The sequence below is a fragment of the Chrysemys picta genome, chromosome 18 (genome assembly GCF_011386835.1).
Source record: "Chrysemys picta bellii isolate R12L10 chromosome 18, ASM1138683v2, whole genome shotgun sequence".
Lineage (NCBI taxonomy): Eukaryota > Metazoa > Chordata > Testudines > Emydidae > Chrysemys > Chrysemys picta.
In genome coordinates, this window is record NC_088808.1 from 13,522,546 (window position 1) to 13,550,198 (window position 27,653).

Below are 27,653 nucleotides of genomic sequence, written 5' to 3' on the forward strand. Positions count from 1 at the left end.
CAACTGTACAATCTTTTAGTGTTAAAAATTACAGATGGTTTTGAGCATGTGTGGATATGATGGGGAGATGGATTAGTCTAATTAAAATGTTTTTTTGTTGTTTTAAATCTCTGATCTAGTTAAATAGTTGTTGATTAACAATCATCCATCCTCCCTGAAGACTACGGGGCCAGAACACACTGCTATGACAGATGTGTAAATGAGCCCTCCCTGCTTCAGAGCTTCCCTGGGGACTTGCTAAGAAGTATTTGGCCCCAGGCAGAGCAGGTTACCTCAGCTGCTCTCCTGGGGCCCCAATCCAATACCCACCCTGTGCAATTGCCTGGAGTGAGGCTGCATCAGACCAGCTTTGAACGGAGATGCTGCTGCCTGGCTAAAGTGTGGTTGATTAGCTCCATCTCTGCCAGAGCTGAGACTAGGTGATTCAGCGCCCCTCCTCCCGCTGGCCCTTCTTTAGGCCTTTCCCCTCCCTCCTCTTAGCGCAGCCTTGCCCGCCCGGCCCCCTCACCCACGCCACGCGCCTGTTGCCCGGCGTTCCCATAGTGACACGTCCCGGCTCGCCCAAAGGGGGCGGGCTCTTGTGACGCCGCGACGAGCCCTGGGAGCTAATCGCGGCGGCGAGCCGGGGTCACGGGGGGTTTGAATCGCCCAATGGGGGAGCTGCGGGCAGCGTCCCAGAAGCGGACCCGGAAGTTCGGCGGCGGGTCCCGCTGCTGCTGCTGCTTGTCCTGCCCTTGCTGCTGCCCCCTGCCCCGTCCCCCCTCGCCCCGTCCTAGGGGTCTCCATGGCAGCAACAGCAGCAGCTACCGCCGCCTGGCCGCCAATTTCGAGGAGATCCTGAGGCGGCAGCTCCGACCCCGGCTCGGCCCTGCATGGTGAGGGGGGCTGGGGGGACGGGACGCTGGCTGAAGTGGGATCTCGGGGTCCCCGAGCCCCCCAGGCCTGCTGGGCTAGTGTGGACTGGCACGGGGGTCCCCACAGTCCATGCGGTGCAGCGGGTCACACCCTGCGGGCGGCGGCTGTTCTCTCACATCTGCCCCTCAGGGAGGGGTTTCTGTGGTGTCTGGGACGTGCCCTTTGCCTTGTGACTTCGTCCATCCGCCCCCTAAGGACTTGTGAAGTTCCCCGGGGCCGGGCATTCCAGAAATGAGCCAGTCCCCGTCCCCCTTCGAGATCAGGAGATGGGCTTAACAGTCAGGACGCTTTTACAATGATTGTTCAGGCTTCAGCGTTGCCGTCTTATTTTTTTGAGCCTTTAGGGTTCATGTTTTCAAGCCTTTTTCTGCAACCATAAGGGCTAGATAAACTTAATTGTTAAAAAGAGATTCTTGTGAAATAAAATGACTCCAGAAGCTGGGGCTTTAGGAAAGAAATTCTGTGAGGTAAAGTAACAAGAGTTAGTAATAGTGATGGCTGTTGGACAAGGAAAGCTCCTTTATTCTTCTAAAAAATCTGTTCTTGCTGGCGAAAACAAAATGTGCTGGTTCTAATGAGACTGTTAATATTGCTAGTCTTTCAAGGTTCAGCTTTGAATTCCCTCATTTTTTGCACTGTAGTTGATGTAGGTTTTCTGCCCATTAATAGGGTTTATTTACTTATCAAGACTGAGATAACTAAACAAACTTTATTTACAGTCACTTATCTAACAAGAAGCTGGAGAAATTCTCCCACTTCAGCAAACTCTGTCTGTTTCTAAATACACATCTTCCCAGCCTGGGGGTATTTGTTTTTTCCCCCCCCTGTGTCTATAAAATATTTTTGCTAAACCTGTTCTGGTATGTTGTTTTCTTTACTTTTCAACAGACACTTTCACTCTGCAAACATAATCATTTTAATGAGCCTGAAAAATCTCAGCCTCTTCAGAATGATGATCGCAATCTTACTAATGTTAATTTACCTTTGATGATCCTTGGGCATTTGGACTCTGCTTGACGTTTGGCTAATAGGTTTGGATATTACCACATTTATCCTGCAAGATTCTATGATGTCAATTATACTGAACTGATGCCAAAACTATTTTTAGGGTTCATCTGCATGGGAAAATTTATTGGCATAACTATAAAAGTAATATATAAACTACCATTATATTTATATTGGTGTAACTTCCTGTGTAGATGCTCTTATTTTGTAATATGAGTGTCCTTTTTTGGTTTAGTTTATGTTGCTTCCAAATAATCATCTTAACCCATAATAAACATCATCTATTAAGAATAACTATCTAGCCTCTTTCCACAGATCTATAAGAACCTTTTGATAATCTACTATTCTTTTTCCTGCCATTTATCCATGTAGTCCTCGCTTCTTGCTGCTCTTCCCACCACATTGCAGTAATGAGCACAGAGGGTCAATAGTGTGATGCATTTTGTCTATTACTGTTTGTAATGGTTATTTGGCTTATATGAAACTGTTTTATACCATTTGAAAAGCTGTTGTTATGAGCATTTAGACAGTAGGAAGTATTGGTTTGTAGCAGTTCCCGAGACAGCAGTAGCGAAAATTGGGCAGGAGTAGTAAGATGATGATCAGAATGATTTGAGTTGAAGATCTAATAGTTTGTGACATGCTAGAAACATTTTGGAGAAAGAAAGCACATATTGTTTTCAGGATCAGGAACATCTGGTAAGCACTGGTCCCAAACCACTGTTCAGAAAGAATCAAAACTTTGTCTTTTATGGCCAATCCGCCCTGCAGGCAGAATCAGGTGTCTTACATATGATGCATCTTAAAATTCATTATCTAGTGTAATGAGTGTATCATACCTGAAAATCAAAGTACTTCTTTTAATCTTTTTATTTTAACATTTCTTGTGCAAAGAACGCTAAGGCACACTCTTTTGTTGAGTGGTTTTTAGGTACACCTCTACCCCAATATAACGCGACCCGATATAACGCGGTAAAGCAGTGCTCCGGCGGGGCGGGGCTGCGCACTCCGGTGGATCAAAGCAAGTTCGCTATAACGCGGTTTCACCTATAACGCAGTAAGATTTTTTGGCTCCCGAGGACAGCATTATATCGAGGTAGAGGTGTATTTAATATGTTTGAGTCAGGATGTTACCTTTCTACTCGAGGGAATGGGAAGCTTAAGGAAACTAGCATCCTGTCCTACTAGTAATCGATTTAATATTTCTGCCATCAGGTGTCCCCCCTCCAGCAAAAACGAGATAACTGCAATCTCAACACAGAGAAAAGTGTCACAAGGAGCTGAGGATCTTATGCTAACTGTAAGTAACTGGGATTGGAATGAGGTAATCCTCCTTTTTGCTGGATTCAGGTTAGTGGTGCTACTTTTCTTTTCTAAGAAGGAAACTTTTACACTTTTATAAAATACCAAGGAATTAAACTGTGCATTGATTACTTTGAATTTGTTTTCATACCTTGCTATTGTGTGTTAGGCACATAATTAATGTGGAAATAAAATACATGCATCATTTATGAGAAATAACTTGCAGAGACAAATATAGACCCAGTCCTGCAAGCATTTACACATGTGTTTAACTTTAAGAACTGTGAGTAGTCCCATGGAAATCAAGGGGACTATTCAGAATGCTTAAAATTAAGCACAAGCATGTTTGCAGGATCAGGCTCATATGGCACATCTGATGGGTTCCTTTTAGTTTTCCTAAATTCTTTAGTTTGCTGGTCAAAGTAATGGCTCTGTTGTAAAATTTCTGTTCAAAATCAGATGGTGTTGCTAATCAGATCCCTTGGCATGCTCTAAGACCTTGAACTCTGGTGACTCTTACAGACACCCTCTACCAATACAGCACTATCTTTACATTGTCTGTACCATCCCCTGTCCAAACAAAAATGAAGGGCCAGATTCAGCCATGGTGTAAATAGAAGCTTATGGAGTTATTCCAGATCTTACACCAAAGCTGCATGTGATCCACAATGACAGGTGCTACTGAAAGGAAGCTCAAACTGTGTCCTAAATACCTTGACCCATCTCAGCAATTGTAGCTGTCTGGGGACAGGTGGCTAGAGGCAGTTGTCCAGTTTGACTGGAGCGTAGGGAAATTTTATTATTTCCAGTTTCCTTATTCACAGGTTTCCTTTCATTGTATTGCCCTTTCCCGTTTGTTGGAGAAGAACCATGAAGAACCGCTCCTCATCTCCCCCTTTGCACGTTCACGTGGATGAAAACACCCCTGTCCATGTCCATATAAAAAAGGGTCAGAAAACAACACCTGCAAAAAGCCAGGTAGGAGTGTGTAGCTGGGTGTTTGTAACAGCTACAGACCAGAAAAGTGAAGGGTCCTAGAAGCACCACTGAAAGTTCAAGGTCTGTTTCTACCACTTGAGGTCTGAATAGATAGATAGTAGGTTAGAGAAATAAGATAGATTGACTTCTTAACTGCATTCATTTCAGTGTGAATTTTCAGCCATACTTTTAAGTAATCTTAAAAATTGAAACTGTATCTCATGTGGGTAATCTACGTGATTCAGTTTTATATTTACATGTATATAGTTGGGTTACCATTTGTACTTCTATAGGCCCTTTATCCAATGGTCTTTAAAGCATTTTACAAACATTTAGTTAAGTTTCGAGCTACCTCTCCCTCTATCATGAGATGTGGAAGTACACCAGCCATTTTACAGGTGGGCGAACTGAGACGCAGATAAGTTAAGTGGGTGGTCCAGAATCATACAATCAGTCATGACGGAACCAGGAGTAAAACACATCCCTTTGCTTTAGCAACTAGACTTCCCTGACACCCTTTTTTTTGCTGAGGAAAACCATACTGTATTTTACAGATGCTTTTTAGACACCTAAGACGTTTTAACTTTAGTCCTGCCCCAATTTAACATATTTTTTTCTGGGTTAACATTTTGGCAAGCTACTGCCCATTTTCTGATCATCTGGAGGAAGGGTTGTTAGGAAGATGGTAGCTGGAGATCTCAAATTCCACCTGTATCAGGTTAATGAAAGATTAGATTTAAAAAGACTCTGGATTGAAGTCATCTGCTGGTGCACAGACAGTCCAGACTCATAAAAGCTATCGTCTCTTGGGCATTGGCCAAGAGGATCTAGCAAGTAACCTTAGATATAATTGATTAGCAGGTAATGGTGGCTAGGTTTCAATTCCTAGTTGGAGCAGGTGAAATGCTCTTCAGAGGTCGAGATCTTCTTAAAATGGAAGACCCAAAAGGTAGTGAATGCTAGCTTATTTTTCTTTAACTGTTTGCAACAGTTATATTTTGCCCCGCTCTCAGTTGGTGTGTGTGTGTGTGTGTGTGTGATGCCACTAGTGAATATTTGAACGAGGTATACCTGATGATACTCAGCTATATGCTTCCTTTGCTTTTGGACCACCTGATCAAGCCTCAGAATTGTGCAAAAAGCATCTGCATTTTCATTTAGATAAGGAAGCTTAAGATCAACCCATGTAGGAGTGAGAATACCTGTTAGTCACAAAGCAGGGAAAGTGTTTCCAGGATCTTCATAGATCAATCCCCCAATCCTCCATTAATACATCATGGCTCCTGTTTGTGAGTCAGGTCTGGGAGATAGGGAAGATCCACCTGGTTTGCTCTTCCTGCATAGAAATAGATGTTGTGGCAGTGCTTTTGTGTGTCTCCTCTCTTGCCCAGAAAGACTACCTTTTTCTCTCTAACCTTGGCCTCCCTTCTCTCCCATCTGTCATTCTGTCTGAGCTGGGCTTTCTTAGTAGGTCAACTCAAGCTATTACGACTATATGTAAAATTATATTCATCTAGGAGCATGGTACTCAGCAGCTTGCATACTTCCCCTTAGTCCACCCAAGGTTCTCTCGCTTGAGGTTTAATAGGAATTGGGCTTAAGAACAGGAGATTCTTAGTTGAGGGACCTCTATTCCCACTTAATTCCTGTGATATCTAATGTTCTTCTGTGGTTGTCTTTAAGGTTTGGCTTAAGGTCTTGGCCTTATTTTCTTATGCTCTTGCTCCTTGGAATGCTTTTTGTCCCAGTCCTCTTGATTTAAATGTTGTCACTGGGCCTGGTTTGATTTATTTCATGTTTGTTATGTCCAGCATTCCAGGTACTGTTTTTAATATGGGTGCTTTATAAATTAAGACATTAAATAAACCAAAGAAGTGAAATGAAAGTAGGTTGTCACTCAAGTCCTGATGTAAAATTTTGCAAGCAAGCAAACTCCTCCTCAAAATGTATAAAAGGACAGACCTGCTTTAACACCAACTAGATCTATTTTCACAGGGTAACCAAGGCCCTCGTTGCATCACAAGAGGCAGAGCTACAAGTGATGTCATAAAGGCCCTGGCTAACAAATAGCAAGAATGCTTTCATTTTGGCTATATGCTCTCCTATTTATGCAATAAGTTTTTCTTGTGCTTGGCTTTGCCTTGTTCCTCCGGCTGCTGACTCTCCTCTCTGATATACCATGTGAAGCAGTCTGTGGTACTATTGTAAGAATGATGTCGTGCCATTTAACTCTCACAGCATTAAAGGCTTAAATGATTTTTTTAAGTCTTATGAGGTTTATTTTGTTTTTCTCTCTCTTTCAGCCGAAACACAAACAGAAAATGAAAGGGGATACCGTGAACGTGCGCCGAAGCGTGCGGGTGAAAACCAAGGTCCCCTGGATGCCCCCAGGCAAAACATCCATCCGGGAGTCTGCCTACAAGTGGGAGGTATGGCTGACTTTTGCTTTTTAATCGGATGGGTTGGACTAAGAGATGGTACCTAGATTTTTACCTTACTGTCGGATTGGAGGGAGCAGGTTGGAGGGTGCTAGATTGTAGTTAAGGTGACCACTACCACCTGGAAGTCATTTTAAACATCCAATATTTATCTCTGGCTTTTGGAAATCTATTTGTACAAATAGATTCTGAATGGGGGATTCATCATGTCTGTTTCGTCAATAGCTATCTGTCCCTTTTTCCTCTTTCCAACTCCCCCTCGATACCGCAAGGCTGAGAAATCCCCCTTCGTGTATTCCTTTTCTACTTTCCTCTCTAAAAGACCTTACCTTGGGGCACTTTTTATAGGCCACTATTGCTACTCTGTGACTGTCATAAGATTTCTAGAAAGGAGTGTATTATGCTCCCTTTCCCACCAAGGGCTGAATGAGTTGCCCACTCCCAGCTCCTACTGGCTTGGAATTTGAATTCTGATTTTCCTTCATCAGATGATCAAGCTAATCCCTAGATGTGCTGTTTTGGTGGATTTGGGAGTATTTATTTTTTCCCCATTAAGAGCCTTTTACAACTGACTGAAACAGGTTGAAGTAGAGAGGATTATAGCCTGGGTATTTTATCTTGCCCTCATTCGAATTTTTTCAGAGATGTGATTCGGTCCTAGATTGGTTTTGGAGATGCTAAGGTTACAACATTGCGTGTACCTTTTAAAAAAGCCATGACTATTACATCCCCACCAGGGCCCAACCCATCGCTTGGAAATTACTCCTCCAGATTCAGAAAAACTGCTCTCCGTGCTGCGTCTGAGTGACCTCTCTACAGACGAGGAGGATGCTATTCACAGCAAAATGAACAAATATGAGAAGAAGATAGATAGCCTGATGAATGTAGTGGGGACACTGAAGAATGAGGTGAGAAGACCATACTAAAGGCTCACAGGGGGTAATGGGGAGGGGCTTGCAGATTAGGCAAAGTGATACTGAAAGAGGAAACTTGGCAAGAGGATGCTAAAGACTGGGGTACAGTGATGAAGGGCAAATGGATGCTCAACTCCTTTGTTACATATCTTAGGCTAGGTCTATACTACCCGCCTGAATCGGCGGGTAGAAATCGACCTCTCGGGGATCGATTTATCGCGTCCCGTTGGGACGCGACAATCGATCCCCAAATCGGCGCTCTTACTCCACCAGTGGAGGTGGTAGTAAGCGCCGCCGACAGAAAGCCGCAGAAGTCGATTTTGCCGCCGTCCTCACAGCGGGGTAAGTGGGCTGCGATACGTCGAATTCAGCTACGCTATTCATGTAGCTGAATTTGCGTATCTTAAATCGACTCCCCGCTGTAGTGTAGATGTACCCTTAGAGGCCTATATGAATGAGTTGAGAAGGGCTTAGCTACTCTGATGCGTTGTTTATACTAGCGTTGTCTGCTAGCAAGGTGGATTTTGGCTTTCGTTCAGTTTAGCTATATCTCAACTACAGATTAACAAGAGGCTTTTTTACTTATGCTAAAATGAATCATGGAACATGGATGACTCTTTGTCATACAAGATGATGCTTTGCCTCAGTTTCCATGTCTAAAGTCTTGTTCCCACTAAGGTCCTAAACCTAAAAGATGTTCCTCCCTAAAGGTGAAAGTATTGTCTTATCACATGGACCAATAGGCTCTCAGCGTTGTCTTGTTGAACAGTATATTCCTCATGGCTCACTACTGGAACTTGCACTTCAGTGACGCCGTGTTATCCCATGTAATCTAAATGGCCAAGTACTTGTCAATATTTTAACAGCTGTCCCTTGAGAGACTGCATACAGAATTTTAAAGATTAGATTTAATGTGATGCCCAAACTCTCTAACAGGCCTAGCATGGTGAGGGCAGACCACAGGCATTTTCCTTTCTTTCAGCTTCCCCCAGAGCAGGCAATATATCCCAGTTATATTGCTATGTAACTTTGTGTGGTTTGAATTAAAAATCTCAAAACCTATAAGCAAAAACAGGACTTCTGAGTTAGGTAGACTGTTATCATAAGTAGTTTGAGCCTGTCTGTGCTCCAAAAACAAAAGTCAGTTGCATGATAGGGTGACTCAAATGTCTAAACTCAAATAATCACACCTGAGGACAACAGGGCTGAGCCGGTCCCTTGGCTTTGGAAACGTACAGCGGGAAGAACACACCGGTGAGGGCTCTGCCCTGTACGGCTAGACCGTATCACAAACTCTGATAAAATGACACAATGGGCTTAAGCTGCAGCAAGGGAGGTTTAGGTTGGACATTAGGAAAAACTTCCTAATTGTCAGGGTGGTTAAGCACTGGAATAAACTGCCCAGGGAGGCTGTGAAATCTCCATCATTGGGTATTTTTAAGGGCAGGTTAGACCGACACCTGTCAGTGACGGTTTAGATGGTGCTTGGTCCTGCCATGATGTAGGGGACTGGACTAGATGATCTCTTGAGGTCCCTTCCAGTCCTATCAGTCTATGATTACAAAACCGTTGTCCTCCAAACCAGTTACAACATGGTTTAAACATAAATGGGATCTAACTAGGCTAATGTTGTAGATCTAACATGGAAGTATCATCCATGTCACCAGTTTTAACCTTAATTAGTCAAGGGAACACTAGGCCCTTCTTCTATATTGAGTAAAGGCAGTACGTCTGGTGCATTGATTGAATTCCAGCGTAAGGTCTCAGTCTGCATTCCTAAATATCTTCAGCAATTGATCTGTAGCACCGTTTCTCAAACTGGGGTCTGCTGGTCTGTGAGGGTACCCCAGGGGCTCCGCCGGCTACGCTGATTAACTCCTTCCTCCCCACCCTCCCAGCGCCTCCTGCTTGCTGGGAGGGAGAGGGAGGAGCGGGGACAGGGTGCGCTCAGGGGAGGGGTTGAAATCATGTCTGGGGCCGCCAGCCCTGCTGATCAACTCCTTCCTCCCAGTGCCGTGGAACAGCTGTTCCCCTGCATGCAGGAGGCACTGTGAGAGGGGGGAGGAGCCGGAAAGAGGCAGGAAAGAGGTGGAGTGGGAGCTGGGGCTGAGTGGAGCGGCTTGGGGGTCCGCAAAAAAATTTAAATTAAAAATGGGGGTCCTTGGGTTGCTAAAGTTTGAGAACTGTTGATATAGTATTCTTCATCCACTAAACTGTTGAGCATTGCTGTGTGCTGTTGACCAGCTGCTGCATTTCGGTGGTGGGGGATCTGAACCATCTGTAACACCGTAAAAGCACCTTGATTTGTGTAAAGCTCTAGATACATAAAAATAAGATGTGTCCTCTTTAGGCCAAGATTCAGAAGCGGGAGGAACAACAGCAAATGGCAAAGCGTCTCCTCGAGGAGCAGAAGGATGAGCTAGATGAAGTCACACAGGAGCTGGTGGAGACCGAACATGAGAATACCCTGCTCCGACGTAACATTGAGCGCATAAAGGAGGAGAAAGACCTTACTTTGTAAAGAACTTACTGTTTAACTCATGTGTACATGTACTGTAGTGATGTTTAAAGAGCACTTCTCTCCTTTATAAAAACATTAACAAATTTAATTTTGGTTTGCTCCCAGGAATATAGGGCTGAGTGGCACTGCAGAATTGGCATTCTCCTTCCTTATATCTGCTTCCTGCCTAATGGTGCAGTGAAACCCTCTTTCCTCAGTGTGACATTATTTTTCCCTAGGGGATCTCATTGTGGTGGTAGAAAAAATCTGTCTCAGCCTTCCTGAGGCAATTATTTGGAAGCAAGTAATGTTTTAGCTCATTCTGTTAGTCATTTTCACTGAGTGGGGAAATAGTCAAACATTCATGTATGTTTGAGTCCTCTCCCCTCTTCCCCCCCCATCACACACACTAAAGTTTATATGGAAAATAAATCTCTGAACCTTTCAGAAGAGCTTTATGAATAATTTTTAAGGCTTGGGAAGGGCTTTGAGCCCTTTATGAAGGGTTTCTTTGAGTTCTAGTCTGTGTTCTCTCCAGTTTTTTAGACTGTCCAGCTTCATGTTCAGCTGATACCATTTTAGAGGCTTATTTCTGAGGGGATATAGGTTCTTAGGATTGTTGATATCTAAGGTAAACGGTGTTGTGGTTTAGTATTTGGTGGGGGAGGTTGCTCTGAGATAACCCCAAAATTAGCCCCCTCTGATATTCCCAACTTGAGCGATGAGCTTCTAGCAAGCACAGGAGGATTGGTAGGGTCTGCTGATCCCCACCAAAACCCACTTCCAAGACTGAAAAATGGTATATTTTTAGTATTTGTGGTGTATCATTTTGTTTGGGAGGTTTTATCGGTTAACCTCTAATCAGAAACTCTAATTACAATGCTTCCTTTAAGGGTGACATTACCAGTGCAGCCTGGTTATTGCGTTTGGCTATCCATTCTTCTGATAGCTGTGTTCTTCTCGCAGAATGCAGAAGAGGCACTTGCAGCACGAGAAAGAGTGTTTGATGTCCAAGCTAGTTGAGGCAGAGATGGATGGGGCTGCAGCAGCCAAACAGATTCATGCGCTGAAAGATACCATTGGGAGACTCAAAAATGTAAGTGATGGTATAGTTCACTGTAGCATTTGCTGTACTGCCACGTTGCTGTTCCAAGAGCTGTCCCAGAATCACTGATTCAGAGGTCGTCAAGGAAAAGTGGAGAGGTTTCTAGTGCTTGATAGGCCTTTGGGCGCAGAAGGTACTGAAATCCAGATTAAGTAAAATCTGAAGTCATTTTGAATTTACAAATGGGAGTTTATCAGCCAGCATCTTAACATCCCACTGCCCTTTGTAGATGTGACACTGATGATCAAGTTGTTTTGTTATGCTGTGTTTGTATTGTACACATCTCTCATACCAGACTCTAGATATTGAACTGCAGACAAATATGACCATGTCTTTCTTTTTTTAGGAGAAACACATGACCAGCTCAGATGTTAATACGCTGACAAGGCAAAAAGAGTTGCTGCTACAGAAATTAAGCACTTTTGAAGAAACCAATAGGACACTCCGGGATCTACTTAAAGAACAGCACAACCGGGAGGTGAGCAGTGCTGCATGTTTAACTTTCCCTGATTTACAAGAGACAGCATGGTCTAGTGGACTGAGACCAGAACTTGGTGTCAGAACTCCTGAGCTCTAATCCCAGCTTTGCAACTGACTTGCTATGTGATCATGGACAAATGCTTCACCTCCCTCTGCCTTGGTTCTCCTAATTGTACTATAGACCTTACCCTTCCCTTTTGAGGCTCAGATAAAGTTTGAACAGTAGTGTGAAGATGTTAAGAGGTCTGAGTGCTAGGCAAACTGCAGGAGTGATAATACTTCGGTGTAATTACTATTCCTACTGCAGCTTGTTGAAGGTGTGCTGCTTTGGTCAAAGGCAGGTCAGTGGCAAAGTACTTCCTCAGCCACCCATGATTCTAGTAAAAGGAACCATCAAAGGTTTGCGTTTGCCCAAAGTGGGATCGTTTGCAAGATCTTAGTTTGCCATTGTGCATTTTAGTGTCCCCTTTGACTGGGTTAAAGGAGATGGGAGTGAGGAAGGGTTTCTGGGATGGGAGTTCTGAGGGGAAGAGGGTTGAAAATTAAATTTATTGGCAGGGTTGACACCTTTTAATGTTATCTGAGAACTGCTGCTTGAATGCTGACTTAGATAGATAACTTTCTCAGGTCCATCTTAAATTGGAAGGCGCATTTTTCTTTGGGGTTAGGACATGGAGGGTGGCTTTGGAAAATGCTTAATGGGCTCTTGTTTGTTCATTCTCTTGTAGAAAGATGCACAGAAATTGATGGAGCAGCAGGGGTTGCTGCTAAAAAGGCTGTCTGACTCGGACGCAGAGAAAGCGGTAATGCAAAAGCATGCTTTCAGTACATGGGAAAATATGAGATTTACAGTTTATTCTTTAAAACATGGGTGACCAATAGTAATATATATTGCAGCGGTGCCATTGAGCCTGATGGAGAAAGCTACATTGGCCTTTTTTTTTTTTTTTAACACCCCCTTTTTTTCCCACTGCTAGCAACAAAGTCTCTTTTTCACTTAGGATCTGGGTGTTTGTCTTCCAGAATCTGAAGACGAGGCTACAGGAGAAAGAGAAGGAGGTGGAAGATCTCATCAGTCAAATACAGACAGAAAAGGTAGTTTCCCTTTTCTGTTACAACCTCTCCTTGAACACACACGAACCTTCAAAACTGTAACAAGGGTCTGGAATTCTGAATTAAGGCATTGCAGGTCCTGCTTTCTTGTGTGAACTGGCAGATGCCTATCTAATCCCCACCTGGAATTGCTGATTGATTGATAATGTCCATCACAAAGACTTCAGGCAACAAATGTCATCTCAGGACTGGCTTTTCCTAGGGTGTTTCCAAGGTTGCTATTGCACACTTTGCACGGGAGGGTTTCAAGGGCTTGGAGGCAGAGAGCCAGGTTAGGTGCCTTGCTGCAGCAAATCCTGATGGGTGATCTTTTGCTGAGAACCTTCAGTTGTCGATGGCCTCAGGTTCTAATGTGCCCTGCCTCCCCCTGGTCCTAAGTACCTAGGAAGCAGATGGACACATGGCAACAGTGGTCAGGGTGGAGTGTATTTTGGCTCAGAGAGAATCCTTGCAGACTGGTCAACCAGGGTGATTGTGGGACTCTATGCCAGTTTAGAAAGAGGGGGATCCCATCCTGGTGCACTCGGATGGAAAGAGGGATCTCTCAGGATGTTTCAGGGAGATGGAGAGAAGGACAGGGCTTGTGGTAGTGGAATAGGGAATATCCCATTCATCAGCACTGTAATGCAGAAATACTTGTTTTTGGGGTGCTTAGAATTACTATAGTTTTCTGTAAACATTTTGTTCTTGTAACTCTCTGGACAAAACTGCTGGATTCCAGCAAGCCATGGCTCTCCCCTCAGAGGTTACACACACTAGCTAACCTGGGCAAATTTGACTGACATGTCTTGTCTCCCTGCTCCCATGGCTAAGAAAATGAGTCTGAGAGTGCTCTTTCTGGCAGTTCCTGTTACAGCTGCTGGTGTTTGTTTAAACAGAGGCCTGAACTGTTGCATGGTGTGAAATGTCCCATCTGCTTCAATGCCTGGGAAAACAACACTTAGACCTGTTTGTTTCATATTTAGGATCAAGCGAAGACAGCATGCGAACTCTCCAAATCCATGGAAGCTGTGAGGGGTCATTTACAGGCTCAGCTGCGAAATAAAGAAGCTGAAAATAACCGTCTGGCTATTCAGATCCGGGTATGTTTTTGGTATTCACCAGACCATTCAAACTGGTCAGCTGAATGCATTGAAGTGAGTGGCAGTCACTGACTGTTCCTTGCCGTGCCCATCCAATAATGAAATGCATAAGCTGGCATCACTTACGCCATTGCTGTACATTTTCTTCTGTAATTTTGATTTGAGAACTAAAACTCTTTTCACTTGTATAAAGGGAAATCATAAACCTTTAAGGGTTAATTGTGTCTCCAAGTAATTACTTTAGATTTCCCCTCAAATTAGTTATGTTAAAGAGATGGTTTCTGCTGAACCATATATCAGGAGGGATGGGCAACTATTTAACTTATCTGGGAAAAGGAAACGCCTTTATCTGATTGCAAAGAAGTGTGTTTGTTTCACTGTATCACTGGTGAAACCTATGATCACGGATATGGAACGACTTCCATATGAGGAGAGACTACAAAAATTAGGGCTGTTCAGCTTAGAAAAGAGACAACGAAGGGGGAATATGACAGAGGCATATAAAATCATGGATAGTGTGGAAAAAGTGAATAGAGAAGTGTTGTCCTTTCACACAATACAAAAATCAGGGGTCACACGATTAAAGTAATTGTCAGACAGCTTAATACAAACAAGAGGAAGTACTTTTTTTATACAAATCCACAGTTTATCTGTGGAATTCATTGCCATAGGTTGTTGTGATGGCCAAAACAATAACTGGGTTTAAAAAAAAAAAAGAATTAGATAAGTTCATAGAGGATAGGTTATTAGCCAAGATGGTCAGGGATGCAATCTCATGCTTGTAGTGATCCTAAACCTCTTGAATGCCGGAAGATGGGTGGAGCACCTCAACGGCTCTGTCCTGTATGCTCACCCTGAAGCTCTGGTACTGCCCACTGTCAGACAAGATACTGCTCTAGATGGACCGTAGTCTGAATCAGTATGGCAGTTCTTAGGTACTGAGATGAAGAACGTTGCTTTGGGTTATCTTGATGAAAGCTGTGTGTTAATCATCTCTGTAATTTTAAGAAAAAGGCTATATACAGGTATGTTCTTCTATACAATGAATTATCAAGACAGATGCACGTCAACCGAAAAGAGAGATTCCTATGTAGAACAAAAGGTTGCTAGGTCTATATCTACCTTGGAAAGCACTCAGGAAAGATGACTTCATTGCTGAGCAGAAGTATGCCACACATGGTGGAAAGAAAAGAATCTTTCCTTACATATAGCAATAAATATTGGGCCAAATTTGGACCTAGTGTAAGGATATACAGCTTTTAGGTCACTGGAATTGCACTTACTTAAACTAGGTTTGCATTTGGCTCAATGTATTTAAATATAATAGAGTTCAGAGCTCACCTTGTTTGGTTCTGATGTAATATTAACCTTTAAATTCTATACTAAGACTAGAAATTACTGCTATTTGATTCTTCTTGAGACATAATTCCTGAGCTGGTTCCCAAGAGGTATTACCCTTATTAACTGGTCTTAAGACAAGAGAATGAGACTGAAGGCTCCTCTCTTAGCATATGCTAATACTGAGTGAAAAGGCTAAAGGATCTATCATAGCTTATAAATTGCACTAAGAGGAACCAGTTGCTGCCTTGGGAGTGAAATGTGGCAGCTGTGGTTATCAGCACACAGCAACACTACATGCTACTTTTAAGACTGGAAGTTTGGCATCCCAGCCCGCCTTCTCCACTGCAAGAATGGTTTTCAAGATCATTTTGCCTCTCATCCCATGAATTAAGTGGACAGAGCTACAGTAGGAATAGCAGACTGACTAATGTGGACCACATTGATAGATGGCTTATGTCCACCCCTCTCCTTGGCTGCTGGGAGATGAGTTGACCCTCTTGACTGAAGATGATCTAGAATGAACATAGAATGTATTTTTTTTTTCTTTTCCTTTCCAGAATCTGGAGCGCAGTGGAGCTCAGCATAAGGCAGAGGTGGAACATATCATGGAACAGCTAAAAGAGCTGAGGCAGAAGGGGGAGCGTGACAAGGAGGCCCTGAAGAAAGCCATACGTGCACAGAAAGAGCGGGCAGAGCGCAGTGAGGAATATGCAGAGCAGCTGAATGTCCAGCTAGCAGAAAAGGTAGTTGGTCCTAGGGAGGAGGGAAAGACAATCCTTTAGAATCTCTGTCTGTGTGTCTGCATATCCTTGACTTTTGATACCAGTCCCGGGGGGGAGAGCTGCTTTATCTAATGACGTTTATTTTTGTACTGGGGCCTCAGCCCATTTGCCCTGCATTTAAAACAAAGCCTTTTTTCCTCAGCTGTCATGGTTCACTGCTCCTTCCTTTGAACAAGAGCATGAGATGATTTATATCATGTGATTAAACTAGCAGATCTGATCTTGTCCAGACTTCCTGGTACCTTTAGAGCCTGCCGAGGGAAGAGAGAAATGGACAAAAGGTTGCAGGGCCTCGCTTTGCTTTTGTACTTGCATGCTGGTTCAGTACTGAGCTGCTTTCAGCGTTATGCATGGAATTGGTAGTTGACAAAGAAAATTTTCATAGTGGCAAAGGGGAAAAAAGTAGGAGTAGAAAATGGGAATTTATTTTGGCAAAGAGAAAATCATTGGGGAAGGCAATTAGAGCAGAGAATATAAATAAATAAGACACCTAGATTTGCCTTTGGAGAAAGGGGATTGAAGGATATGGCAAAAGCAGGAAGATTGGGACTAGGACAAACCAGAAAAGCTCGAACATTTTAGACCACTTGTCCCCTTCCTGCTCTTCAGTAACTTGTGTTCTTTTGGGGGTCCTCTCCTGTGTCCAAGGCCAATGCAGATTCTTAGCTATACTTTGCTTTCCTAACTACTGCATTTGTTGTCTTCAAAGAGGAGCCCCTCTTCTCTCTGCCAGTATGGCTGTGAGCTGACAGCATCATTGGAAAATGTTATTTGGCAAGGATGTGGAGTGATAAAAGGAATTAATGTTTTGCAAACCTGACTGCTGTTGAGCAGAAGTACTATCTCCAGAGTGTTTGATATTTGTTGCTACCATGGCGTGTTCCACTTTGCACATCGCTGTCGTCCTGTGATTTAAATTTTTTTGTCAGTCTCGCCTCTCTCATTCCACGTCTTTCTCTTGTTTGACAGGACAGTTACGTTGCTGAGGCACTGTCCACTCTGGAGTCCTGGAGGAGCCGCTACAACAAAGTGGTGAAGGACAAGACTGACCTGGAACTTGAGATTGTTATGCTGAACAGGTAAGAGCTCTGGCGTGGGGAGCCAGCGTGAAAGGAGCTGGGATACTGGTTCAAGAAGGGACTCCTCGAGTCTCTAGATTGGACCATAAGTACTCAATTGAAAGCCAGAGTCAGTGTGGTCTAGTGGTGTGAGGGTCTGAGAGCCAGGAGGTTTGGCTTCTACTCCTGACTCCCACAATGATTTGTTGATTAAGTCACTTATCCCTGTGCCTGCTGCCCATTCTGTAAAATACATATATTTACTTGTCTTTGAAGGATCTCAAAATGGCTCACAATGAAAGAGACTATTTAAATGCATAATAGTTTCATTAAGGCTGATCTGTTTTTGTGGGGCTTGGGGCAAAAATTGTCAGTATCATCACAGTGCAGTTACCACAGAGAAAACTGAACATAGGAGCAAGAGGGGAAAGTACCATATTAGCAAGGGTGCCAAACCTCGTGGGCTGTACGTGGCCCATCGGAGCATTTCATAAGTCCTGCAGCCTGCTTCAAAACAATATATTAATGGCCGATTCATTCATGTTTTGTTATGTTTACATCATTTTAATTTATACAAGTCTGTAAATAGACAATATTGTATATAGGTTGTTTCTATCTAAATGAATGACACAAGCTGAACTTAAAATTATAAATCAATACAGGTGACTTTAAATCTTATTAAAATATGTAGAATCTATTTGGCGCACACAAGGCTTGAGGTGCTTAGGTTTATGTGTCCCTCCTGTGTAATAAGGATGGGCACCACTGCATTAGCCTATACAACTCCGATATAATACATCAATGCCACTGCAATGAAATGCCAGCAGCCCAGTAACATCTGTGTGCCTGTTTTTCCAAAGGGAATGGAGCAGCAGAGGAAACCAGAGTGAAGTTTGTAGTGTGTGCATGCATGAGATATGGAGGGAAAAGGGGGAATAAAGAAAGGATGTCTTGTTCCTGAAGCTTAATTTCAAAGAACAAGAGATTTTTTTTCTCTTTGTCATTTAATGGTTAATTTCACCTCCTGCATGGCAGCCGTATTACAGATTTGTTGGAGCAGCAGACCTCCATGGAGGACAAAATGCGGGAAGACAGAGATGCTCTGGTGGATAAACTGCACCGACAGGCCACAGAGAGCACATCTTTCAAAATGGAGAATGAAAGGCTGAAGGTCAGTCGAATATCCAGGCGTTTTGTAGTTGCAATGTTAGCATAGGGGAGAAGTTGTAGTGAGCAGCTGCTACCCCTGTAAGTACAGAGAAACATTATTCCTTTGAGCCCATTTGATGTCCGATCAAGTTGCACTGGTAACCTTAGTGGGTTGACTGTATTTTCAGTCCTGTGTTCCATTGTTTGACTTGGGTGTGAGAGGCTGAAATTTGTGAAGAGACAAACATATAAGGTTTGTTAGGGGAGGGAAAGAATAGTTTTTTTTCTACCCTCTGATTCAGTATGTGGAATTGGAGACATGCTTACCTGCCTGGTCTCCTGGATGATATATTGTGTCATCCAATTATACAGCTGGACAGGGAATAAAAACCATATCTATAGGGAGAACCACAGCCTCCAAAATAGAAAGATGCCTGACATCCTCTCCAGACACCTACAAAACCATCTATGGTATGGTAGGTGATCTACCTGATTATCCATTTAAACAAAGCTTCAGTCCAAATAAATCAAGCATGACCCTGATCAAGTGGACACAGCTCATTTAAAAGTGTTTGGAACAACTCTCATGCAGCTGTAAGGCCATGTTCTCTGCTGGCATACATTGGTGAAGCTCATCGAAGTCAATAGGACTCTGCCAGTTACACGAGCAGAGAATTTGACCCTTAGTTTGCACAGCCCCTGCTCTAACTTAGCTTAATGTACATGGGGACAACTTAGCCTGTTCCAAGCAGTGTCGTCTCCATTCAGGCTACCATGGTGCCAGTGGAGGAGAAGCTGAACCAAGCTCAGATGGAGGTGCAGCAGCTCAAGGCATCTCTCAGGAACTATGAAGGGCTGATTGAAACCTACAAGTCTCAGGTATTTTATTCAACCCTCCTTTTTCCCTCCCTCCTCACACACATTTGTTTTCTTCCTTTGCTGTTGTGGTTTATTCTCTCATGCCTTAATTCTGTTTGCTAGCTATCAGATTATGCCCTGTTCCATCTGTCGTCTTGCTTTTCTGGTTTTCATGGCTCTAATAAACCAAATTTATTTATGCAAAAGCTTTTATAGGTTATTCTGTTCAAATGGTAGCCTGTAGGCTGCCACCTGCTGTATTCTGGACTGTGGAAAACTTGCTTCACTCTGCACAGCCTGATCACCCATTCTGTTAGCAGAAGCTGAGTCCATGTGTAGCGATCTTGCTAAGAGACCTGGGTTTTGGGGTGGTGATAGGGAGGAAAGGCACAAAGAAGCAAAGGGGGAAATCTTTGGAGGACAGCACAAAGAAGGGTGAGAAGGCTATAAAAAGTACAAAGGTGGAAAAGCTCCAGAACTTGGGATGGAGGTGTCCAGAGGTTCACAAGAATCCTGCTACTGGATCTCAACAATTGTAATTGTGCCAGTGTGTAGCAATCTGTGGTTGAAAACCCTAACGTAGTCGTGTGCCAATTCTTTCTGTGCCCAGGTGATGAGAACCCGAATGGAAGCCGATGAGGTGACTGTGAAACTGGAGCTTTGTGACAAAGAGAATAAGACGCTAAAAGATGAAATGAACAAAGAGATTGAGCTGGTAATTATTCCTCTAAGAAAACCTGGACCATTACATTGGTACATGGCAGCCACTCAGGGCTGCACTCCTTCCTTGGCATAGTGGAAAACAAATGTGCTTGGACTCTGAGGGGAAAAAAGATGTCCTCCAGACAGGTTTGCCTTTTCCCCCAGCTCAGCTCAAGGGAGAATGGAAGTGCAAACTAGTATTTATTTTGCCACTTGCATTGAATTTTCAGAATGTCCCATGAGGGGCCTTGTCAAATACATAGTGTCCATTTGAGGTGGTGCCCTTCACTGGGGAGAGGGTTGTTCAGTGTCATTGATTCTGAATTGTGCATCCTGTCTTTCAGTGGTTGTCATGGAACAGTTGTTCTCAAGAATACTATATACATTAATAAAACTCAAGCGATTTGTAGCCATTCGCACCCTGTGGGAATCCCAGAATCTAAGTGAATGTGTCTTGGAATAGAGGAAGGAATCTGCATTACAATGAGCAGTTCCATTGCTGGCCAGGCATCTGAGATGCCCTTTGTGACAGGTTGGATCACAGAAACCCCCTTGGGAATTGCCAACTGATGTGCCAAGACTACTTTTGCCCCTGCTTTCCCTGCCAGCCTGGGAATCCAGCACCCTGTCTTGTTGAGCCAGACAAGCCAGTCTGCTCCAACATAGACCTAGGGTCTGAACCACGTGCCCCAAAGCTGCAGACTTAATTGAAAGCAACTTACAGAAGTGTTCCTTTCTTTAACACTCAGACGTCCAACTCCCAATGGGATCCAAACCCCAAATAAACCAGTTTTACCCTGTATAAAGCTTATACAGGGTAAACTCATAAATTGTTCACCCTGTATAACACTGATAGAGAGATATGCACAGCTGTTTGCCCCCCCCCCAGGTATTAATGCATACTCTGGGTTAATTAATAAGTAACAAGTGATTTTATTAAATACAGAAAGTAGGATTTAAGTGGTTCCAAGTAGTAACAGACAGAACAAAGTGAATTATCAAGTAAAATAAAATAGAACACGCAAGTCTAAGTCTAATACAGTAATACAATTGAGTACAGATAAAATCTCACCCTGAGAGATGTTTCAGTAAGTCTCTTTCACAGCCTGGATGCCTTCCTAGTCTGAGCACAGTCCTTTCCCCTGGTACAGCCCTTGTTCCAGCTCAGGTGGTAGCTAGAGGATTCCTCATGAGGGCTCTCTTTGTTCTGTTCCACCCATTTATATATCTTTTGCATAAGGCGGGAATCCTTTGTCCCTCTCCGGGTTCCCACCCCCTCCTTCTCAATGGAAAAGCACCAGGTTAAAGATGGATTCCTGTTCAGGTGACATGATCACATGTTACTGTAAGACTTCATTACCCACTTGCTAGCACATACGTATACAGGGAGACTTACAAGTAAATCAGAGCCACCTGCAGACAATTGTCTTGGTTAATGGGAGTCAAGATTCCAAACCACCATTAATGGACCACACTTTGCATAATTACGATAAGCCCTCAGAGTTATATTTCATATTTCTAGTTTCAGATACAAGAGTGATACATTTATACAAATAGGATGACCACACTCAGGAGATTATGAGCTTTTACCGGAGACCTTTTGCATGAAGCATATTCCAGTTACATTATATTTAACTCATTAGCATATTTTCATAAAATCATATAGAGTGCAACGTCACACCCTTATTGCTAGGAAACAGAGATGCTCTGGTGGACAGATAGCACCAACCTACTCAAATTTATTAGCCCAGACTCTTCAGAAATGTCTGAAATAAGGTCACATGTTTCATTGTTTTTAACTGACCACTCTGTCCTTCCATTCCTCTTACCCCCATAGGCTCGGAAGCAGTTCCAGAGACAGCTTGCTGAACTAGAAAAACTGCCCGAGATCCTGAAGATCACGGAAACAAAGCTGGCAGAATGTCAGGATCAGCTGCAGAGTTACGAAAAAAAGAACATGGACCTTTCTGCTATGATTACAGATCTTCGTCAGCGGGTAAGGGACTGGCAGAAAGGACCCACAGCTGCACTGTCTGCAAGCCGGGGACCAAGATGAGTTTCTAGTCGCAGGAAGTTCAGTCTTTGCCTCTGTACTTGTCTCTTTTTGAAATGATTAAAACATCTGCACTGCAAAATAAAGATGTGTGGCATGTCTTTGTTTAGGGAGAATAGTAACTTAGCTGGTGGCTTTCCTTGCTATTTCAAGGCTTTCTTTCAAACTGCTTAGATGCAGAAGCTTACTGGGTCTTGAAGAGAAGCAGAACCCAGAATGCATGGGATTTCATTCACTTCTGTCACCCAGATCAACTTATTGGTGGCCGCTCTCTCATGATCATCCACTCACAAATGTTGCTCTGCTTTTACTTTCTCCCCCTGCCTTCCTGATGCCATGCCAACAGGGGCCTTGAATGATTCTGCGGCCTATGAGCTTTGCTTTGATAATCCCATGCAAGTCATTAGCTTTCTCAGTATTTCAGACTCTGAATTCTTCCCGGCCTTATTACCACACACAAGCGTCTTCTAATCTGTGTGCTTCACTATGCTTGCAGGTGGCTGCTCTACTATCAAGCTTTTATGGGACCTGACCGCTCATATATGGTGTGGAAAAATTCTATTTCATGATGGGTCTAAACATTACCTGGAGGAACTACACAAATTTGACATGTAGTTTTTTGCTGTTTCACATACTGTTGCCTCCATTTCCCTCTCCAGGACTTTCCAGAATTGTGAATTGAAGGTGTTATAGCTGTGGGTTTCCTCCTCCCCAAGAACAGCACCCATTTTAGTTGGCTGGTCTTGGGTTTGTATTGACCTCCTACGTAAGGTCTGTTTTTCTGTCATTTTAGATTGAGCTCCAGGGAGACAAAATGGAAATGACAAGAGAGAAGTATCAATCTGCCCAGGAGGAGAACAAGCAGCTGATCTTGAAGCTAGAGGAGCTGGAGAGGTTAGAATATATAACTGGCCTGCTCTCCTTGCCTGACTTTTTTTTTTTTTTTTTCTCCTCCTCTCCTGACCCTTCTTAGTCCCTTTTTCAAGGCACTAAGGTAGCTGCTGGCTTGCTTGTGTATCTTTCCATCTCCCCGAGCCTTTATGCATTTAAGAGCCTTTGTAGAGTTAAATCAGAAAGGTAGGTGGTCTGGCCTGCATAAGTTTGGAATGCTTCTATAGAGAGGATGTTAACTTCTTTAGTCAGGAAAACACCTCAGAAGGACTACTCCTTCCCCCATCCCTTTTTTTTTTCCCTCGTGAGCTTTCAAGTACTTCCTTGTTCTGGCCAGGTTGGAAATACTCTGAGACTGTCCTTTTCTATGTTATTCCTGGTCCCTGCTGAAATTTGGAATTGCCAGAGATGTGAGCATAGGAAAAATTAGATTTACTTGTATGTAGTCAAAGAAGGTTCAGGTTGGCTCTTATTCAGAGTCTGTGCCCATCCTGAGTCTTCAGTCTGGTAGTTTGTGCTAAGTAACCTTAAGAAGAAAAATGTTCATGAAATTTTCTTCTGTGTGGGTCACTCTGAAGTCCTCTGCAGGCACACTAGAAAAATCAACAAGAACAAAGGGCCTGGTCCCACACCATTGGCTCTTGGAGGAGCTCCACTGAAGTCAATGAGAAAGGACAATCCATAACTGTCCACTGTGGAGTTTCTTACACCTTCCTCTGAAGCATTTGGTACTGACCACCGTCAGAGACAGGATATTGCGTTAGATAGGCCACTGGTCTGATCAGGTATGGCAGTTCTTAACTTCCTGTATCTCTCAGTGCTTCTACACTCCTTCATTGGTGATGCTGTGGTGAGGACAGGTCAGTGAGTATTCTCAGTAGGTCCAGGCATGCCTCCCTATCTTGAAATTCTTTGGTGTTAGATGTGGAGTGTGAAACTCTGCTTGGTTCAGAGGTCCTGACCTTTTGAGGGGAAGTTGAAGATTGATCTGTCCCCTGACCAACCAGTGACCTGAGGGAGAGGCATATTGAACCAAATGGTATTTAATGATTAATAAAATTCTTTATTTTGCTGTCTCAACCCAGGAAACTAGAGACAACGGGTGCACAGAACATAGAGTTCCTTCAGGTCATAGCTAAAAGGGAGGAGTCTATCCATCAATCCCAGCTGCGATTGGAGGAGAAAACCCGTGAGTGTAGCTCCTTGGCTCGGCAGCTGGAGATGGCCATTGAAGATGCCAAAAGACAGGTTAGTAACTCCTTGTCAGAGTAAGAAACTGATCAAATACAGTGGAACTCCCAAACTGCAGGAGAGCAGGTTACTAGCTGATGGAAGGGGATTCCTCTACATTCCATCACCAACCTTCTAATTTTGCTTCCTCTTGCTGCATTATCTGTAGGAAGCAGAAGCAAAAAAATGAAGTTGGTACCTTGTCTCCAGTAGACACACACAAATGGAAGGAAAAATGCTAGACTCAAATGCTCCTTGTCTTTGTCAGAATGAAACAAAAATATGTCCAGCCCTCCTCTAGGGCAAAGGGGGAAGGAAGTTATTACCATAGCAGAAGCAAAGCATTTTGTACGGACAACACTCTTGCCAAAGCAAAAACTTTATTGCCTTGTTCCTACTTGTAGGTGGAACAAACGAGGGACCGAGCAGCATCTAGAGAGAGGGCAGCCCAGTCCAAGATGTTGGAGTTGGAGACCCAGCTGAGCCGGACGAAAACAGAACTAAACCAGCTGCGTCGGAGCAAAGAAGACGTGAGTGTTTTGGAGGGGATGTTGTTGATAAACTAGCAGCCTTGAAGCAGCAGGTAGAGTCCGTAATCCCATGTCCCATCAGTATGCTGAAGAAATTGTACAGTAACTTTGTTGTGGTGTATCTGTGTCTGCTGTGATGGTGAAACACACTAATGTGTTTGGTGAAGTATAAAGTGTGGAGGAAGATGTAGTTTTTGCCCCCAAGAGGCTTACAATCTAAGTCCCATACACAGGGTCTGATTCTCGTCACTTATACTAACAGTTTGAATGGAGATACTCCTAATTTACACTGGTGAGAGGAGAATCAGACCCATCATACTGTTCAGACAAACACTACATCAAAAACCAGGAGAATGGAAGGGGTCCAGACAGTACAGGTGTTGCTACATCTAGGGGGGAGTTATTTTCCTCCCTTTCATCACCTTTGGATGTATGAGAGAGGGGCTGAGGAGTGTTTCCCTGCTAGGAGAAAGATTTTGTTCTTTTTGAAGGGGATCTTTTACATTTGGTCTCCCATTTTCTTTCCCTGTTTACTTTAGCCCTGGGATTGGAAGAGGGCTGACCTACAGCAGGTGATAACCTCCTGAGTTTCTTCCTAGAGAGTGGTTCCATTTTGTTTTGTTTTCAAACCATTAGTTAATCAGAATGTTAAGTTCCTGTTCTGATTGGCTGAGTTACCTTGTGTGTTTATATACAAGTTCATGTGTGGGGTTGGGACTGAGTGAAATGAGTGATAGACTTTGTGTTATGTGGTGTTTGTTGCAGTGACACATTGTTTCTAAAAATCCCAGAGAATGACAAGAGTTAAGGCTAGCGTGATTAGAATGAAAACTCTCTAGCCTTCAGCCCTGTGTTTTGTGTCTTCTTCATGCAGTCAGAGCGCCGATACCAAAGCCGTCTACAGGACTTAAAGGATCGCCTGGAGCAGTCTGAAAGCACCAACCGAAGCATGCAAAACTATGTCCAGTTCCTCAAGTCCTCTTACGCCAATGTCTTTGGAGAAAGTGCCTTATTGAGCTCACCTATCCATTCCCGATCTCCTCCATGATAATAGTTCCCTCCCTGTCCCTCTGCTATTGAGAGGTACAAAAGGGGGGCCAGATTTCAAAGCCATATCTTGTCCAGAAAACTGTTTGGGATTTCAGAGTCTGTGTAAAGAGAAGTCTTCCTCTCATTCTCATTGTCTGGGTGAGATGGAGCTGCAGCGGTGTACAACAGGAAAGTGGGATTGTTTTCTATTTGGGAATTGGCACTGCATCATCAGCCATGCCCAAAAACATCTGGGTTGGAGTATGTGGGGAATGCTTTCCCTTTCATCTCCTAATCCCCCAGTGGTTACTTCTCTTGTAACTAACCTGGTGGGCCTTTCAATTAATCATATTAGCTATTTTTTATTTTTTATAAGAGTTCCGTCTCTTCCTTTTCGCTCTTCCTACCTTGTGTTCTTTTCTCACACGGCAGAGATCATGTTTGTTTTTAACTCTCACATACTGTGTTGATACAGCTGACCAATGGGGATATTAGGAGATAGTGCCACCAGTACAAGTGTGAACCCAATAGTGATAACTAAGTGACTGGAATCCACGCTGAGAATGGGTTAGCTCCTGATCAGCCACCCTCTTTTTTAAACAATTTTGTACTGGGAAACAATGAAATTGTATCTTCTCACCTGATTCATGAATACTGTCTAATCTTTTATTATTTCTTGTGTGTGTGGTTGGTGTGTGTTAATGCTTCTAATCTGCATATTTTCTGGATGCCCTTTTCCCCCCAACAGCCTGATCCTGCATTCCTTGCAATCCCAGGGTCTGAGTCAAAGCCATTTGAAGTCAATGGAAAGATTCCCATTAATTTCAGTGGGTCTGGAATCAGGACCCCATTCCGAATACAGTGGGAGCTTTGAGTCAGCTGTAGGAAAAAATAAAATAAAAAGACAGACTTGATGCTTGGCTTTGCCCTCAAAGCCAGCCTGCACATACTCCTGTGACGTGAGGTCATCTCTGGGATGTGAAGGAATGTCAAGGTCTGTGGGCTCTACTGTGCCCTCCAGTAAGCAGCTGTTCTGAAATATAGTAAACATTCATTTCATTTCAACCCCAGCTGTTCGGCTGGGGGGGCTTTTTGGTGGTGGTTTTTTAAATTCTGTTTACATGAGATGCAGTCATCAGTGGAATGTTTGATAAGGGATTTCTAAGTTTCTTTTAATCAGTATTTGAGAGTTCCATTTTAATGTGTAACTTAAAAAAAATCCAAAAGGTGCTATGATAAAATTATTAAACTTCAGAAGTTTAAAATTGGTGTTATTTCTGGGGTTGACACTTCATCTTGTAAATTGTCTCATTATCTTTCCACTGTCGTTCCCCTCATCATGCTTCTGGTGTTTTGTAGGAGCTAATGTCTCAAAGGAAATTCATGGATTTTTTAAATTTAATCTTGTTTTAAAGATGATTAAAACTAATACACCTTTCAGCCATCAGCACTGGTGCTCAAAATACATAAATTTGTTCACGAGACTAGGGATAATGCTGCAGTTGCTTGAGGGGAAATGAATCCTTACAATAACGGGGGGAGAAAGCAGTCGTCACTGATGGTCAAATGTATGATAAAATCAAGAAAATCAGTTCTTAATCTTTCAGTTTTTAGCCTCCAGCTCCAGCACAAAATACCATAGTCCTGTCATTCTGAATCAAGAAGTGTTAAGGTCTCAATTGCCCATAAAAAGAAGAACAGGAGGACTTGTGGCACCTTAGAGACTAACAAATTTATTAGAGCATAAGCTTTCGTGGACTACAGCCCACTTCTTCGGATACTAACACGGCTGCTACTCTGAAACCTTTCAATTGCCCATGTATCCCAGACTTTGAATTTTACATTTGCCAAAGGAAGCAAGGAAAAAGGCCCTCTGTGCCTTGTGATTTTAATAGGGTCCAGTGCTTTTCTCTGCTCTCTTGTGTTGTGGGAAATGAAAATGTTGGCTCCTTCATATGTTTCATGTGTTGCAGCTTCCTTGGTGTTTGTATCATTCTGTCTCTAAAGAGACATACAGAGGCACTGTATGTCTCTTTAGACAGAGTTGGCTCACTTCCATAATCCTACAAAACTCTTGTTCTGTTGCAGTTGAAGTCTTTCAGGACTGTCAACCTCCCAGCATTATTTTTGAGTGAATCCCTAGTCTATCAGTGTTCTCTCCCACAGGAATACCCAGCTCCACATTTATGCAGTTGGGG

General features: G+C 43.3%; 1 protein-coding gene across 4 annotated transcripts; it reads left to right on the forward strand.

Annotated features, from left to right (window-relative positions):
- The first annotated feature begins 587 nt into the window (after positions 1–587).
- Positions 588–26,720, forward strand: ODF2 (outer dense fiber of sperm tails 2). 4 transcript variants are annotated; one of them, XM_024106115.3, is made up of 21 exons: positions 633–875; positions 3,136–3,220; positions 4,047–4,200; positions 6,504–6,629; positions 7,376–7,546; positions 9,903–10,069; positions 11,019–11,148; positions 11,504–11,635; positions 12,366–12,440; positions 12,661–12,732; positions 13,716–13,832; positions 15,731–15,916; positions 16,925–17,034; positions 18,049–18,184; positions 18,931–19,041; positions 19,631–19,735; positions 21,560–21,718; positions 22,569–22,669; positions 23,752–23,914; positions 24,301–24,426; positions 25,301–26,720. In XM_024106115.3, the coding sequence occupies exons 3-21, from the start codon at positions 4,093–4,095 to the stop codon at positions 25,472–25,474; spliced, it is 2,469 nt and encodes an 822-aa protein (XP_023961883.2). In that variant the 5' UTR covers positions 633–875; positions 3,136–3,220; positions 4,047–4,092; the 3' UTR covers positions 25,475–26,720. The 4 variants fall into 4 exon arrangements, with proteins under 4 accessions (XP_005293486.3, XP_023961883.2, XP_023961885.2 ...); XM_024106117.3 differs by having other exon boundaries at positions 4,089–4,200; XM_065572226.1 differs by having other exon boundaries at positions 672–875; positions 4,032–4,200.
- The last annotated feature ends 933 nt before the right edge of the window (positions 26,721–27,653 follow it).

What these genes read in the sequence shown, in the direction of transcription:
- ODF2 (XM_005293429.5), top strand. Translation starts at nt 652, where the DNA reads ATGGGGGAGCTGCGGGCAGCGTCCCAGAAGCGGACCCGGAAGTTCGGC. An exon ending in ACTCGGACGCAGAGAAAGCG is followed by an intron (nt 12,441 to 12,660) that starts GTAATGCAAAAG and finishes TTTGTCTTCCAG; the next exon opens with AATCTGAAGACGAGGCTACA. An exon ending in TTGAAGATGCCAAAAGACAG is followed by an intron (nt 23,915 to 24,300) that starts GTTAGTAACTCC and finishes TCCTACTTGTAG; the next exon opens with GTGGAACAAACGAGGGACCG.